This window comes from Sarcophilus harrisii, chromosome 6 (assembly GCF_902635505.1).
Source record: "Sarcophilus harrisii chromosome 6, mSarHar1.11, whole genome shotgun sequence".
Classification (NCBI taxonomy): Eukaryota; Metazoa; Chordata; class Mammalia; order Dasyuromorphia; family Dasyuridae; genus Sarcophilus; species Sarcophilus harrisii.
The window spans coordinates 171,809,666-171,826,442 of NC_045431.1; the positions used below are offsets into that span (position 1 = coordinate 171,809,666).

Below are 16,777 nucleotides of genomic sequence, written 5' to 3' on the forward strand. Positions count from 1 at the left end.
ATGAAGATAAATTAAAGTAATAATTAGCAACTTCTTTGCCCAACTGTATGCCAATAAATCTGATAATCTAAGCGAAATGGATGAATATTTGCAAAAAAATTATGAATTGCTAAGATTAATAGAAGATAAAATAAAATCCTTATATGATCCCACTTTAGAAAAAAAAAAAATTGAGAAAGCTACTAATGACCTCTCTAAGGAAAAAAAAAATTCCAGGACCAGAAAACATTTCCAAATGAATTCTATTAAATATTTAAAACACCTTGACTCCCGATACTACGTAAATTACTTGGAAAAAATAGGTGAAAAAGGATCCTACCAAATTCTTTTTATGACAAAAATATAATGTTGATACTGAAATCAGGAAGATCCTAGAGAAAAAAACCTAATGAATACTGATGCAAAATTTTTAAATAAAATATTATCAAAGAGATTACAGGATAATACACTATGACCAAGAAGGATTTATGACAGAAATGCAGAATTAGTTCAATGTTAGGAAAACTGATGGCATAATTGACCACATCAACAACAAAACTAACAGAAATCATATGATTATCTGAATAGATGCAGAAAAAGCTTTCAAAAAAGTAAAGTACCCATTCCTATGAAAAACACTAGAGAGAATAGGAATGAATGGAATTATCCTTAAAATGATAAAAGGCATCAATCTAAAACCATCAACAAGTATCATATGTAATGGGAATAAGCTAGAAGATTTCCAGTAAGATCAAGAATGAAAAAAAAAGATATACATTATCACAACTATTATTCAATATTGTACTAGAAATGTTAACCTTAGTGATAAAAGAAACAAAAGGAATTAAAATAGACAGCAAGTAAACAAAATTATCATTTTTTACAGATGATATGATGGTATACTTAGAAAATCATAAAAGATCAACTAAAAAATTACCTGAAAACAATGAACAACTTTTGCAAAGTTTCAGGATATTAGATAAACCCACATAAATTATCAGCATTTTTATATATCACCCACAGAGCCTAGCAGGAAAAGATAGAGAAATTCTAACTAAAATAAATATAGGCAACATAAAATATCTGGAAGTTTACCTACCAACATTAACACAGGGATTATATGAATACAAATAAAAATACTTTTTACACTAATAAAGTATATATACTTTATATATATAAACATTGGATATACAATTATATAAACAATTGGAAATACAACAAATGCTCATTTGTAGGTTGAGCTAATATAATAAAAATGACAATTCTATTTGAATTAATTTACTCATTCATTCAGTTCCATACAAATCAAACTACAAAATATTTATTTAATAGAGCTAGAAAATAATGATAAAATTTATCTGGAGAACAAAAGATCAAGAACATCAAGGGAATTAATGGGGGGAAAATGCAGAAAAGGTGGCCTATCTGCACCAGATCTAAAACTATATTATAAAATAGCACTCTCAAAACTATTTGGTACCGGCTAAGAAATAATATTGATTCGATATATAAGACAAAGTAATCATTGAATATAGTAACCTATTGTTTGATAAAACATTCTAGTGTCTTGAAAAAGATCTTACTATTTGATAAAAATTTCTGGAAAAACTAGAAAAGTTACAGATGAAACTGACATAGACCAACATTTCACATCCTGTATCAAGATAAGATTGAAATGAGTATATAATTTAGAGATGAGTATATTCATGACATTAAGTGCTTTATATATATCACTGCTAGATCTGTATCTCAAAGAGATCATAAAAAATGGAAAAGATGACATATTAAAAAAATAAAGCAGGTCTTTTTGTAGTGGCAAAAAATTTGGAAGTTGAGGGGATGCCTATCAATTGGGGAATGTCTAACAGGTTATGGTTTATGAATGTAATGGAATACTATTGTTCTATAAGAAATAATGGGTTCAGCAAAACCTGGGAAGAATTAACTGAACTGATGCTAAGTAAAATGAGCAGAACCAGTAGAATAACCAGTAACAGCCACATTGTGTGGTGGTTAGTTATGATGACTTATCCCCTTTTCAGCAATACAGAAATCTAAGACAGTCACAAAAGACTTAGGATAGAAATCTATCCACATCTAGATAAAGAACTATGGGATCTCAATGTAGATTGAAGCATACTATTTTCACTTTTTTTTCTTGCTTTCATGCTTTCCCCCCATTGTTCTGATTTTTCTTCATAATATGACTAATATGCAAATATGATCAATATGATTGTAGATGTATACCTATATAAGATGTCTTCCTGTCTTAAGGAGGGAAGAGGAAAAGGAAGGCTAGAGAAAAATTTGGAACTCAAAATTTTACAAAAATGAACATTGAAAACTATCTTTACATGTAATTAGGAAAAATACTATTAAAGTGTTGGGGAGAAAGGAAATAGGCTTTGTGTTGAGAAGTGAAGAAAATGTAATATATTTACTTTAAAGATTTGGGATTTATTTTTTTTAAATGCTGAAAAAATGCCATACAAAGAACCAAATGGATCTTTGTAAAGTCTGTGATTTAAGAGACTTCATTGTATTAATGATTATATATAAATCTCTTGCTTTTAGCCTCTTTGTATATGTCAAACTGAAACTCCTTAAAATCCTTTATTTAAGGATCCAACAAAATATTTCAGCCAACTATGATTATTTTGCCTTTACTTGATACCAAGTAGAATTCACTTTCATCTACATTTCCCTTTCTCTTAAGAGTTTGAAGGATTTGAGAGAGGACACAAAGTTGCCCTTTTGGGGGCTACAGTCATGGAGACAGCTGAGTTTTCCCATAAGACCTTAGATCTCAACCTTTTTGGTCTCAGGATCCCTTTATACTTTAAAAATTATGAGAACCTCAAAAAGTTTTTTGTCCATGTAGGTAATACCTATCAATATTTGCTTTATTAGAAATTGAAATGGATAGTTTTAGAAATTTTTATCAATTTATTTAAAATAATGATAATAAATCTATTATAGATCAAGATAAATAACATTAAAATGCTCTACTAAAAAAAATATGTAAGAGTGGCATTGTTTTATGTATTTTTCAAAAATCTCTTTAATGTCTGGCTTAATAGAAGCAGCTAGATTTTCATGTCTGTTTCTGCATTCAATCTTTGTGATTTTTTGTAATTGAAGTATAAGAAAGCCTAGCCTCCTGCTGGAAAAAGGGGAGACATTTTAATAAGAAAATTATGTCTTAGTAGTGTTATGAAAGTAGTTCAGGCCTTGTTGACCCCCTGTAAAGGTCTCCCTTGGAGTTTAAGAATCATTCTTTGGAAACCACTACTTGCCCAGAAAACCAGAAATCAAGATCCTACTGGCTCTGATTTGTGACTTAAATGAATTAATGTCATGACCCAGTACAAACTTTTCTGGGGCAATCTGAGAAGTAGCTACAGAGTATACAAAGGACTAGGGATTAATGAGGTTGAATTTGGTTCCTATTAGTGCTTGTGTCAGATAAAGAGAAATTAGTTTTTCCTAACCAACAACTTCACTCCCTGGGAATTCAAAAAGCTAATCTTGTCTAAACAAATAACTAGAATTCCTTTATCTTAAATCCCTGATTAATGTATCTTTGAACAAGAGGCATGTTGTCAAAAGAAATTTCAACTCTTGATTCTCAATTTATATTTCTGTGATTCTGAAGCATACTTTTTATTTTTTAGTATGGGAACTTGCTGTAAATATAAATTTCATGTTAAGATACAACCCAATAACACAGGGCAATGTAGTGAACAGAAAGTTGGTCGAATCCAGAAAGAGCTGGGTTTGAGTACTATTTATGACACATACTGGCTATTAGTCACTTGGCAAGTTGACTTGACAAGTCACTCAACCTTTTTGTGCTTTCAGAAACTCTCTAAAACTGTAAGTTGCAAAGACATTTATCTGAATGAATAAGAAGTGGAAGATGTTTCTACACCACAGAGTTCCCTATAGCAATGAAAATATAGATACAGTTCCATTCTATATCCCTTACTGTTTTCCAGGAACTGTGCTATATTCTGGGGATAGAAATTTTAAAAAGCATACCAGGTCATGTTCTCAAGGCAGATATATTTTAATATGGGAAAATAACATGTAGGAGAATGATGGTCAGGGAGAGGTTTTTTGCTTAGGAAAATCACAAAAATAGTAAATAAAGTCTTAGAGCAATTAGCATCTTTTTTTTTAAAATTTAGAATTGATGTATGTAGCAAACTATACATATGGGACCTTCAAATAAGACTAATGAAGTAAACTGTAGTTTGCTCAAATAAATTTCAGTCACATTCCAAACTCACTGAATAATTGAAAATCTTTCTGTGGCAAAAAGTAGGTGTAGTTTAGTAACTTTGGGTTCATAGTTCCAAATTCCTTTCCAGAATAATTGGACCAGTTTAAATCTATAGCAAGAGGGTGTTGTTATGTTCACTGCTCCCCCACCCCGTGCACACACATATAACAGTCCATCCAATATTTGTTATTTTTCTGTTTCATTAACTTTGTCATTTTAGTGGGTAGGGGTTCAGGAGTACTTTAATTTACATTTCATTAATATTAGTGATTTAGGAATAATTTTTATATGGATATAATTTGAACTTCTTCCTTTGAAAAGTTTCTGTTCAAGACAATTTTCAGATGAAGAAATTAAAATTATTTCTAATTATATGAAAAAATGCTCTGACTATTGATCAGAAAGAAGTATGCAAATTAAAGTAATTCTGAGGTACCACTATATATCTCAGATTGGCTGAGATGACAGAAAAATATAATACTGAATGTTGGAGGGAATGTGGGAAAACTGGGATACTAAGACATTATTGGTGCATTTGTGAACAAATCCAATCATTGAGGAGAGCAATATGAAACTATGCCCCATGGGCTATCAAACTGTGCATACCTTTTGATCCAGCAGCTTCTCTACTGGTACTGAATCCCAAAAAGATCATGTACAAAAGTGTTTGTAGCAGCCCTTTTTGTACTGGCAAGGAACTGGAAATTGAGTGGATGGCTATCAGTTGGAGAATGGCTGAATAAATTGTGGTATATGAATGATACGGAATGTTGTTACATAAAAGAGACTTATGTGAATAATGAAGTGAGTGGAACCAAGAGAACATTATACACAACAACAAGATTATGTGATGATTAGTTCTGATGAACATGGTTCTTTTAAAAAATGAGGTGATTCAGGCCAATTCTAATAGACTTGTGATGTAGAGAGCCATCTGCAACCAGAAGGAGGACTATGGGGACTGAATATGGATCAAAACATAGTATTTTCACCTTTTTTTTATTGTTGCTTGCTTGCTTTTTATATTATTTCAGTTTTTTCTCTTTTTGATCTGATTTCTTTTTGTACAGAATAATTATGAAATATATATTGAAGATTTGCATATGTTTTACTTATATTGGATTACTTGCTGTCTAAGTGAGGGGGTGGAAGAGAGGGAGAAAAAGTTGGAATACAAGGTTTTGCAAGGGTGAATGTTGAAGCTATGCATGTAATTTGAAAATAAAAAGGTAAAAGAAGAAACTTTTCTGTTAATATCTTATAACCATTTATCAATTAAGGAATGGTTCTTATTCTTCTATTTTCAAATTAATTATATGTTTTAAAATCAGAAAAGCTTGGTGAAAATATCTGTCCTTCCAGTTCTTTTCTTTTTTAAATTTTAGTTACATTTTATTTGTTTGTGGGAAAAAATTCTTTTTTTAAAAGAAATGCTATTTTAGCTCCAAATTTTTCTTCATTCTTTGCTCATTTAATTGGTTTATAATGGTACCATTTATGTCTCAGAAGTTTTATCAATTCAAGAGAATATAATATTGGAAAGTAAATAAATAGTCATGATGAGATATACCTAAACATTTTTAATTCTTTGGAGTTATTCTAAATCTCTCTGTCTGTTTTATTCCTTCTACATAGACACACACAGGAGAAAAGGAGAAGATATGTCCATATTGTGGACAGAAATTTGCAAGCAATGGAACATTGAGAGTACACATTCGAAGTCATACAGGTCTGTTAATATGTGTTAATACAAAATAAAACCGATATAAAGCTAAGGTGCTTTGTGGCGAAAACATAGCATCATATTCCTTTTATGTTCTGCAGGTTACATGAAATTTTTAAGTTTTAAGCTCTGAAAAAAAAATCAAAGAATGATTCTGTTCTTTCTTCTGCCAAAACTTGCTATATAACTGTCTCTAAACCCATTAAAACATGCAATCCAAGAATATTTGATGCCACTTTGTAATAGCAGAATTTAAAATTTCTCCTATGACTTTATTATATTTCTTATTTATGTAGATAAAATTGGGATAAAAGTAGGTGGACAGGATTTCTCTGTGTTGTAGTTATTTGTGTACATGACAGCTGCCATGGTTGATTTATTCCAACAAACTTCTATGAAGTATCAACGGACTGAATCAAAGTCCTGTTGTAGCCATTGAGTAGAGAAAAATAGAAGCAACATAAACTGTGTCCAGGGGAGAAAGGCATGTGCCTGAAAGAAATGAAGAGAGATGGTGTAGGCAGTGTTAACCAAAATGTCATCAGGGAAAGATCTTTTCCTTCTTGGCAGAGACAGAGGAGAGGGAAAAAATGATATCAGAGTTAGACTTTTAATATATAATCTCTGCTGGATTATAAACTCATTGGCCACAAAAATTGTCACTTGTTACCCTCTGCAGTTCTCAGCACAACATATTGTGCATAGTACATATTCAAATACTTATTGAGTAAATAAATGAATGAAAAATTTTAATTTACGTTTTATACACCCTCCTTTATGATTCCTGTAAATAACAATCATTGGTACTTATTTCATCTAGACCAGGGATTTCTCAGTTTAGCACCTATGACATATACAATATGCAATCACACACATATACACACATATACATACATACACACACATATATATATATGTCTGTGTGTAGATAACTTTTTATATATCATCTGATACCTTTTTAATCACTTCTATTTTGTCTTGTTCATTTAAAAACATTATTCTCAGAAAGGCTTTAAGTTTCAGCACGTTGACAAAGTATGCTATGACAGAGAAAAGATTAAGAACCTGGTGCAGATCTGACTGAGATTCAAGAAGAGTGTTTGTCCCTCATTTTTTGAAGAGAACCAGGGACATTGCAGAGTTGACTTTGCTAGAAATGTCCATAGCACTGATATGTCTACTGACTATGTGCCAGACACTACTCAAAAGATCCTTTGGAAATATTGACTAGGAAAAAAAAGAAAAAAAAGAATTCTGATAGTCATATTTATCAAGGTTTGATATAAGTATTTCAATGTTTTAGATGCCTCAAATACAGTAACACAAAGCTAATTGATCAAATGTACCAAGAGGTGCAAGATTTTCTGAGATATGCTTTAGTCAAGAGAGGCCAAACAATTCATGTGTCAACCATTAAAGTAATGGAAAAATGCACAAAGGAACCCAGCTCTCTTTGCAATGAAATATTACAGAATCATATTGTTTGTAGCTTGAGGGGATTTAGACATATCTAGTGCAAATATTTAATTTTATATAAGAGGAAATTGAAATCTAGTGAGGTGAAGGGACTTATTTAGTGTCACACTGCTAGTGACAGAGACAAGATTTAACTGTGGATTCTGTGATTCTAAGTGCAATGATTGTTTTTCTTTTCTTTTCTTTTCTTTTTTTTATTATAGCTTTTTATTTACAAGTTATATGCATGGGTAATTTTACAGCATCGACAATTGCCAAACCTTTTGTTCCAATTTTTCTCCTCTTTCCCCACACCCCTCCCCCAGATGGCAGGTTGACCAATACATGTTAAATATGTTAAAGTATAAATTAAATACTATATAAGTATACATGTCCAAACAGTTATTTTGCTATACAAAAAGAATTGGACTTTAAAATAGTGTACAATTAGCGTGTGAAGGAAATCAAAAATACGGTGGACAATAATATAGGGATTGGGAATTCTATGTGATGGTTTATAGTCATCTCCCAGAGTTCTTTCCCTGGGTGTAGCTGGTTCAATTCATTTATGCTCTATTGGAACTGATTTGGTTCATCTCATTGCTGAAGAGGGCCATGTCCATCAGAATTGATCATCATATATTATTGTTGTTGAAGTGTATAATGATCTCCTGGTCCTGTTCCTTTCACTCAGCATCAGTTCATGTAAGTCTCTCCAGGCCTTTCTGAAATCATCCTGTTGGTCATTTCTTACTAAACAATAATATTCCACAATTTTCATATACCATAATTTATTCAGCCATTCTCCAATTGATGGGCATCCACTCAGTTTCCAGTTTCTAGTCACTACAAAGAGGGCTGCCACAAACATTCTTGCACATGTGGATCCCTTACCCTCCTTTAGGATCTCTTTGGGATGTAACCCAAGTAGAAACACTGCTGGATCAAAGGGTATGCACAGTTTGATAACTTTTTGAGCATAGTTCCAAATCACTCTCCACAATGGCTGGATGTATTCATAATTCCACCAACAATGTATCAGTGTCCCAGTTTTCCCATATCCCCTCCAACATTCTGCATTATCTTTCCCTGTCATCCTTGCCAATCTGACAGGTGTGTAGTGGTATCTCAGAGTTGTCTTAATTTGCATTTCTCTGATTAATAATGACTTGGAGCATCTTTTCATATGGCTAGAAATAGTTTCAATTTCTTCATCTGAGAATTGTCTGTTCATATCCTTTGACCATTTATCAATTGGAGAATGGCTTGATTTCTTATAAATTTGAGTCAATTCTCTATATATTTTGGAAATGAGGCCTTTATCAGAAGGCCTGTAAAAATGTTTTGACTGTAAAAATGTTTTCTCAGTTTATTGCTTTCCTTCTCTTGTCTGCTTTTGTTTATACAAAACCTTTTCAATTTAATATAATCAAAATTTTCTATTTTGTGATCAGTAGTGATCTCTGGTTCTTCTTTGGTCATAAATTCCTTCCTCTTCCACAGGTCTGAGAGGTAAACTATCCTATGTTCCTCTGATTTATTTATAATCTCATTCTTTATGCCTAGGTCATGGACCCATTTTGACCTTATCTTGGGATATGGTGTTAAATGTGGGTCAATGCCTAGTTTCTGCCATACTAGTTTCCAATTTTCCCAGCAATTTTTGTCAAACAGTGAGTTCTTAGCAATAATTGTTTTTAAAAATTCCTTTTTTGTTTTTATTTTTGGGATGTCTAGCCAAAGTTAAATAATATGAGTCCAGTAAGTTAGGGCAGATAATTAAGAAGGAACAGTAGAGTTGAAAGGAAACACAGGTCATTATCTGGGGACTGACCATCTAGGATGCTTCCTCTGGCTCTACCAAAATAGCCACAATTTATCAATGCAGGCAAACTTGTTTAGTAGCAAAGAAACAATAACTTTCTAAACAATTAAGTGTTTATTAGGAAATGCAATTGGAAAAGATCTAGAAACTACTTAGTAAATATTGTTTTAATAAAATTATTACCTTCTAAGAGAGAAATGAGAGAATGAGAGAGAGATAGAGACAGGCAGAGAGGGAGCAATTCAGTAAAATTAATTAGCACATCAACTGAGTCTGACGGTAAATGTCATCTTTCAAATTCATAATAATTCCTGTGATCCTCAGTTCCTGAATGTCAAAAAGAAAATCTTTCTCCAACCCCTGCTGTCCTCTCAATAATTTCTATTGCCCTCAGTTCCCCCTTCCTCCTCCATCTTTCATATCTTATTTGTTTCCCATTTCAATGTGCCCCCTGGAAATCCCATTTTGCAATTAATAAACTTCCCTCAATTCAGACCTCTTCCTTTAATGTTCCTTTCATCTTCTGCCTCTCACTAAGACTTGCCCATCCTAGCCAAATGACACCACATCCTTGGTCATCTTTATCAGAACTGACTTCACTTTCTCTGGTCTCAGTGGTAAAAAGGTAGATACTCTTTAATTCCTATTATCACTTCCAGACTCAGTTAACTTTCTTCTTTTAAGGTTTATTCCATGTTACTCAATTCTGTTATTGGCTATTAGCTACCAACCCATAAAACATTCTTCTTCCTTTCTAAATGAGTTGAATGCCTGAGACAACATTTCTTCCTCCAAGTCATTTTCACCATAGAAGACTTTGCCAGGCATGTTTACCTTAACTCTAATATCCTAATCTAATTGGCTAATGGATTTCACTCCCATGACCTATTCTTCCAATTCATATCATAACTATAACTCCAAACTGTCAATTCTTCAGAACTTTCCTAGGGTATCATCTGTGCTGGGATCAAATTTTACTTATTTTCCAATAACAATCCATTAGTGAATCAATTTCATTCTATATTCCCCTCTCCTTCTGAATCCACTGTTTCCTTATTCTGTCTGCTTATCCCTTGAAAAGAAAGTCCTGCCATACTATACTTTTACCCTTTCTTGCATATTACCAAAAGGAGTAGCTCCTCTCCTTATCACATGAAATCTTTACATCATCTCCATGCTAATTCAACCTTATTCCAATCTTTATAAAAAAAAAGTATTTTCTCTTATTATGAAGATCAAATCCTATATAGCACGTGTAATCCTATCTCCTCCATCTTCTCCAGCAGATTGCTACTATGTCATTTTTACCAACAATCATCAGACTAACCTGCTCAGTACATTGATTTTTTTTCCCTAACATCCATAAATACAATACCCTCCCACATCTTTAAAGTGAATATGTAGACCACATTCCACATTTCTAGTTCCTGGCATCTCGTCTAAGAAGAAGTTATATTTTGTTATATGAATTCCTTTTATTCCACAAGTAAATTAAAATTTCTCCAGACTGATCACCCAATCTTTTGAATCTCATGACCAACAGTCTTCTTAAGAGACATTGCTATGCAGATTTAGTATTACATAATAGGATTTTGGAGCAGTTCAGAGTTTTATTTTATGTGTATCATTCCTATAAGGATTCAAGCTACAGAATTAGCCTGAATAGCATTGACTTTCAGCCAGATAAATTTATTTAATTTTATATTTGTATACCTACATCCTTTTAAATGTGTGTTTTCTTCATAGGAATTCCTTTGTCAGAAGCCATAATTAATCAGCTGGGGTTGGGGCTCTATTTGCCTCTGCTATCATTCCTGCCTTAGTTCTTTTTCAGGGTGTATGGTTCTGGTAGGGTAGACAGTGGAGCTCATTCTTTTTCTAGCCCATATGGAGTTTTCCAGCTCACCATTTCCAGATGGGCAATACATTTTTTGTGCTTCCAAAGTGGGTTTTTATTGTCTAGGGAAAGGAACTAGGGACTTTTTCCCCAGATTTCACTGACTCCAGGAGTGGTACAGAGAGTGACAATGGAGCAACACAGAGGGAAATGGAGAGGATATAAAAACAGAAGTTATAATTTAAAATACAACAATTACTCTGATAGAATTATAAAATGTCCATGTTAGAATCATCTCTCGAAAGCCCTTTTTTCATCCCTACCTCCTTCTCAATGTATAAGAAATACTTCTAATGTTATGATCTGTAAATATGTGCCAATGGGCTGACTCTTAAAACTCAGGTTTTTTTTTTTTTTTTACATCTCTCTCCCTATTGCAAGAAGCATAAAAAGACATTATTCCAATAAGCTTTATTGGAATATAAATAAAGTCTAAAAAGCACAAACATTTCTTCCAATTAGAACTGATCCAGGGTGACTGAAGGCACAACCAGAGAGGATGCTCAAATCTGTGCCTTAGAAGGGAGTTGTTTAGATCTTTTTCTGGCATGCAGTTTTGTAATTCATCATTGTTGTTTCCAGTATGCAATGACAGAGATAGTACTCTATAGGTCAGCTTAAACAGTATATCACCTTCACCTGTGCTTTATCCCATTGGTTTACAGCTTCTTAGGGTCAGTGGGAACTGGGGTTAATTCAGCAAAAAGAAACTACTGACTGTGACTTGAATTCCGTTGATGGTTCATAAATTGTAAAAGAAATTAGAGAAACTATTTTTTTAAAACTGTGGGCCAGAAGGTTAATTGCTTGCCTACAGTTCCAACCAACTTTCAGTGTTAACAGATGCCAGCTGTCACTGGACACTTCCCTCTTCCCCCCCCCACCCCCGCCCCCATCAATTGTAACTTTATGTACATGGTTATTCAAGAACAAATTATTGTCTTAGAGGAAAAAAAACCTGGTTTAATTGGTTAGGTTGCATGTGAAAAATAGCTGTTATCTTTTGGCTCTGTAAGAAACAGCTGAAACTCATAATTTCTTGTATCACAAAAATTTTCATTTGTTATATTTCTTTTTTGTAAAAATAATTTTGTTTTCATGGGAGTGACGGGGAAAACTAAAGCCTTCATGTAGGTCATTTGGGATTAGCTGGAGACAATTTGTAGTAATAGGAAGAATACTGGATTTTATAGATAAGTTTATACTATCAATTCCGTTCATTCCATAAACATTTAAAAAACATCTACTTGCAATGTCAAAAATTAAGATATCCATACCCTAAAGATATTTATAGTACACAGAGAAATAAGTATAAAGTAAGTTGAAGAGGAAAAAGTATGAAGATCTGTGAACAAATTATGAAAGAAAATATAGATGTTTTTCTCTTTTTTTGTTTCCCTTTTTCTTCCTTTCCCTTCCCTTTTGTTTTGGTTTCTCTTTTTCCTCCTCTTTCTTCCCCCCCCCCCTTTTCTCTGATATTAGGAAAGCCTTTGTTTAGGAGGAAGCTTGAGCTAAGACTTCAAAAAAGCACAAAGCGGGGCAAAAAATTCTAGATATAGGAATCTAGCTTTTAAAAGACATGTACATGGGAGATGGAACATCTAGATATTAGTATTATTTCTATGTTATCTTCCTCCTTAGACTGCTCTCCTTGAAATCAGAGATTGCTTTTACCCTTCTTTATTACCACAGTGCCTAATATAGTGCCTGGAACAGAACAGATATTTTACAAATTTGCTTAAGTGACAATATTAAGATGTTTTTACTTCCTTGCCAAGTATAATAGATGATAGTTTAATATACTCTTGTTCAAAATAGCTTTTCAACTGTTTCAATATTGTCACTAGGCTATCAGTGGGAAGAGAAACAAAGTTCCATTGATCATAGGGAGAAAATAAATTCCAAGGTGTGTGTGTGTGTGTGTGTCTGTGTGTCTGTGTGTGTGTTTATGTGTATAAAGCTTTTTCTTTTGCCCTATTCATCCTAGACTTATAATGGAGTCCCATTGGATGACAGAATATAAATGAAAAAAAAAAAAGCAACATTTAGCTCAAATGTAGATATGAGTCATTTTTCATTTCCTAAATGATACAGCTATTAGTTCTATACATAGCTTCTATCAAGTTAAGCAAAAGATAAGTGATGTAAACTCAATATTCTTTCCCCAAATCCTACTTTCAAATTTTGCATCCCCTATGGATACACCAAACCTTCATTGCATTAAAAAGATATATGGTCTCAGTCAAACTACAGGGAGGGCCTGGGTTGGCCAAATTCAGTCTGGTATCCTATCAAGACTGTAAATAGGAAGAATTAATTGAATTATATCCATGGGAGTCAGAAAGAAACCAAGGGAACAAAAGCCACATGGAGGGGAAGGTCTTGGGTTAATAAAGCTGCATTAAACCATTTGGATGAATAACTAATAATTGGAGATGGGAATATCTATTCTCCCAGAAAAGAATGAAAAATAAAACAAATGTACCATCATTTAGGAATTAATCTCAACTATGATACATAAAATTTCTAGGATTGTATTCCTATGTATGGTCTCCCAATCTTTCTACAAGCTATAAAGTGAATTTTTAGTTTTCAAGATCCAATTTAGGACTAACTTCCATAAGGATATATCCTTATAGACTATCAATATAGTCATGGTAAAGTGGAGAAGAATGATTCATCTTAAAATTAGAAATCATTGGAACCTGGACAAATCATGTAAGACTCTGCTTACATGTCTTTGCCTCTTCATCCTATTTGCTGATTTCTTTTCCTTGCAGGTGAGCGTCCTTACCAGTGTCATTACTGTGATAAAGCTTTTAGCAAAAATGATGGATTGAAGATGCATATCCGGACCCACACTAGGGTAAGAATGGAGGTCATCATAATTTATAGGGATTTCTAAAAATGTTTTCAGCCTTTTCATTTGTAATACACACACACACACACACACACACACACACACACACACAGTTCCTTTATATGGCCAAAGAAATTTCCTTTGAGCACACGTGATCTCCAAGATAGGAAATCTTTTCTTTAACAAAACAAAACAACAAAAAATAGTATAAACACATATTCACAAATATAAAACATGTAGACAGTCCTCAATTTATCAATATGATATATTCATGGTATATCAATATGGTATTGATTTATGAATTGGAAATGCATGTCCTATAAATATTTAAAATAGACCCACGTATACTGAGATGACCAGAATATTTGATGTACAATAGAAAACATCTTTATTTAAAACACATTACCTATATAAAACAATATCTAAAACAATTGATAAGAAATGGAATCTTTCCAAGAAAAAATTGAAATCTAGCATTTTTATATTAATACTAAAACATTTTTCCTAAATAGAATTGAGTATGACTTTCAAGTGAGAGTCCAGGTTTTTTTTTATTAATCTTAGATGTACTTATATATTAACAAGTTAAATTGTTTGATTATAAAGCATGTTAAACAATTCCTTCATTTCGTGAAATACTACAATTATATTAAAATGTAATTTGAAATTACTAAGTATAAAATTCATAGTTTGTGTCAAAAGACAATAAAGGACTTTGAACCTTAATCCAGAAGTCAAACAGAAGTAGTAGATAAAGATGAAATGAATCCCATTATCTTCTTTAGGTAAGACATATTAAACATGAAGTTATCATGTAGAAAGCTATAGATTCCTGCATTAAGAGATTTTCTGGCATTCTGAAGCCAACCCCAAGAGGAACAACATATTAAGAGACATCAACCTGTGCAATCTTGAGTCTTAATATTCACCTTTGAAACAGTGAAATGAATAATAAGGGATTCAAGAAATATCTGGACCACAGCTCATGCAATAAGGAAGGGACTATGAGAAGAAGCATTTCTGTAGTGCCTTCGATGTGTCTGGCACTGTGTTAAGCATTTCTTACAAATATCTTATTTAATGAGGGCCCATCAACTTATGGAAATTATGGGGAAAAAAAACCTCTCCCTTTTTTAAAATGAAAAAGAAAACTGATAGATATCCCCAGATTAGATGATAAACAGGATTATAATATAGGAAAGCACTGCTGGGACAAATACTTATCATTTCACAGAACAAGAATAAAGGCAGACAATATTAAAGAGTATAACTGACTAATAGAAAATTTATCAAATCCAACTGATATAGTTTTAAACTTTACCTCTGAATGAACCCATTGAAAAAGCTAAGACCTTTATGTTGTTCTTCTTTTCTTATGAAATAAACCAGCATTTATGTTTTTCTTTCCCACCCTACCCAATTAAAAAGAAAAAAAAAATAAAAAGAAATTATTGTAACAAATATTCAACGTCAAGCAAAACAAATTCCTGTATTTTCCATGCTCCCAGATATGCACCTCCTTCTTCATCTTGAACTTATCAAATGTATTACCTTGCTCTTGTTCAATACCAGTCCTTTGAAATCATGGTAGATCAGTGCATTTATCAGAATTCTTATGTATTTTATAGTTGAATTCAAAGTGTTGCCTCTTACTATAATTTTTTTCACTCTGATTACATGTTATATCTGTATTAGTTCTGCAAGTTGTACAAGGCTTCTTGAAATCATCCAATTCATCACTTCTCACATACCAAAATAATATTCCATTATTTTGACATACCAAAATAATATTCCTTTAAATCCATATATCATAATTTGTACAGCTATTGTCCAACTGATAGTTTGTAGTTTCCTTTCTTACTACTACAAAAAAAATAGTTATAAACATTTCTGTATATATGGGTTCTGTTACCTTTTTTTTTTTTTTTTTTTTTTTTTTTTGCTGATCTCTTTAGTATAAAAGTAGTAGAGATAATACTGGATCAAAGGTGGGACTGATGAGTAATTTAGGGGACATGATTCCAAATTGTTTTCCAAAATGGTTGTAACAATTCACAGCTTCACTGTATATTAATGTATCTTTAAAAATATATGCACTATAACACTTGCCATTTCCTCCTTTTGTCAATTTTGCCAATCTGAGAAGTATAAAGAGGCACTTTGGAATTACTTTATTTTACATTTCTCTGAGTGTTACTAATTTGGAGCATGTTTAGAAATATGACTATTGATAGTTTGGATGTCTTTTGACAAGTACTGCTTTTCACAGTCTTTAACCATTTATCAAATGGGAAATAGTTCTTATTATATATTTGAATCAGTTTCTTATCTATCTTAGAAATGATATCTTTATGAAAGGATCTTTCCATGGACTCCCATTTCTACACTTACTAAAATGGCTATTTTCTAATATTTAAACATATTTTCCACTTGCATGTTTCTTTGTTTACAAAAAAAAATTACAACAAGTGGCAGGTGGATTTCTTTGTAGAAACAGAGGAATTCAAGATAAAAACATAACATCAGGTAAGTGCTATCAGAAAAAAAAAAACAGAAAAGCCATTTTTTAAGAGATCAGACAGAGATAGATACAAACAGTCACAGCATCACAAATTACACAACTTTTGGACTTATAATAAATTCCTTAAGTTATAAATAGTCATCAGAGCTATATGTTACATGAAAGGTAGTATTCCCAATGTCAACATTTCTTCTTTGGGCCTCAGAAAAGGTTATGGAATGTATCAGAAGGA

The 16,777-nt window shown here is 32.4% G+C and overlaps 1 protein-coding gene across 2 annotated transcripts in view; it reads left to right on the forward strand.

The window, feature by feature from the left end:
- Window positions 1-16,777, forward strand: part of PRDM5 (PR/SET domain 5) — a 197,056-nt gene that overhangs the window by 130,288 nt on the left and 49,991 nt on the right. For both annotated transcript variants that reach the window (XM_031943278.1, XM_031943279.1), the window contains 2 exons: window positions 5,900-5,993; window positions 13,945-14,030. In XM_031943278.1, coding sequence (XP_031799138.1) covers window positions 5,900-5,993; window positions 13,945-14,030 — 180 coding nt within the window. The remainder of the gene's footprint in view (window positions 1-5,899; window positions 5,994-13,944; window positions 14,031-16,777) is intronic.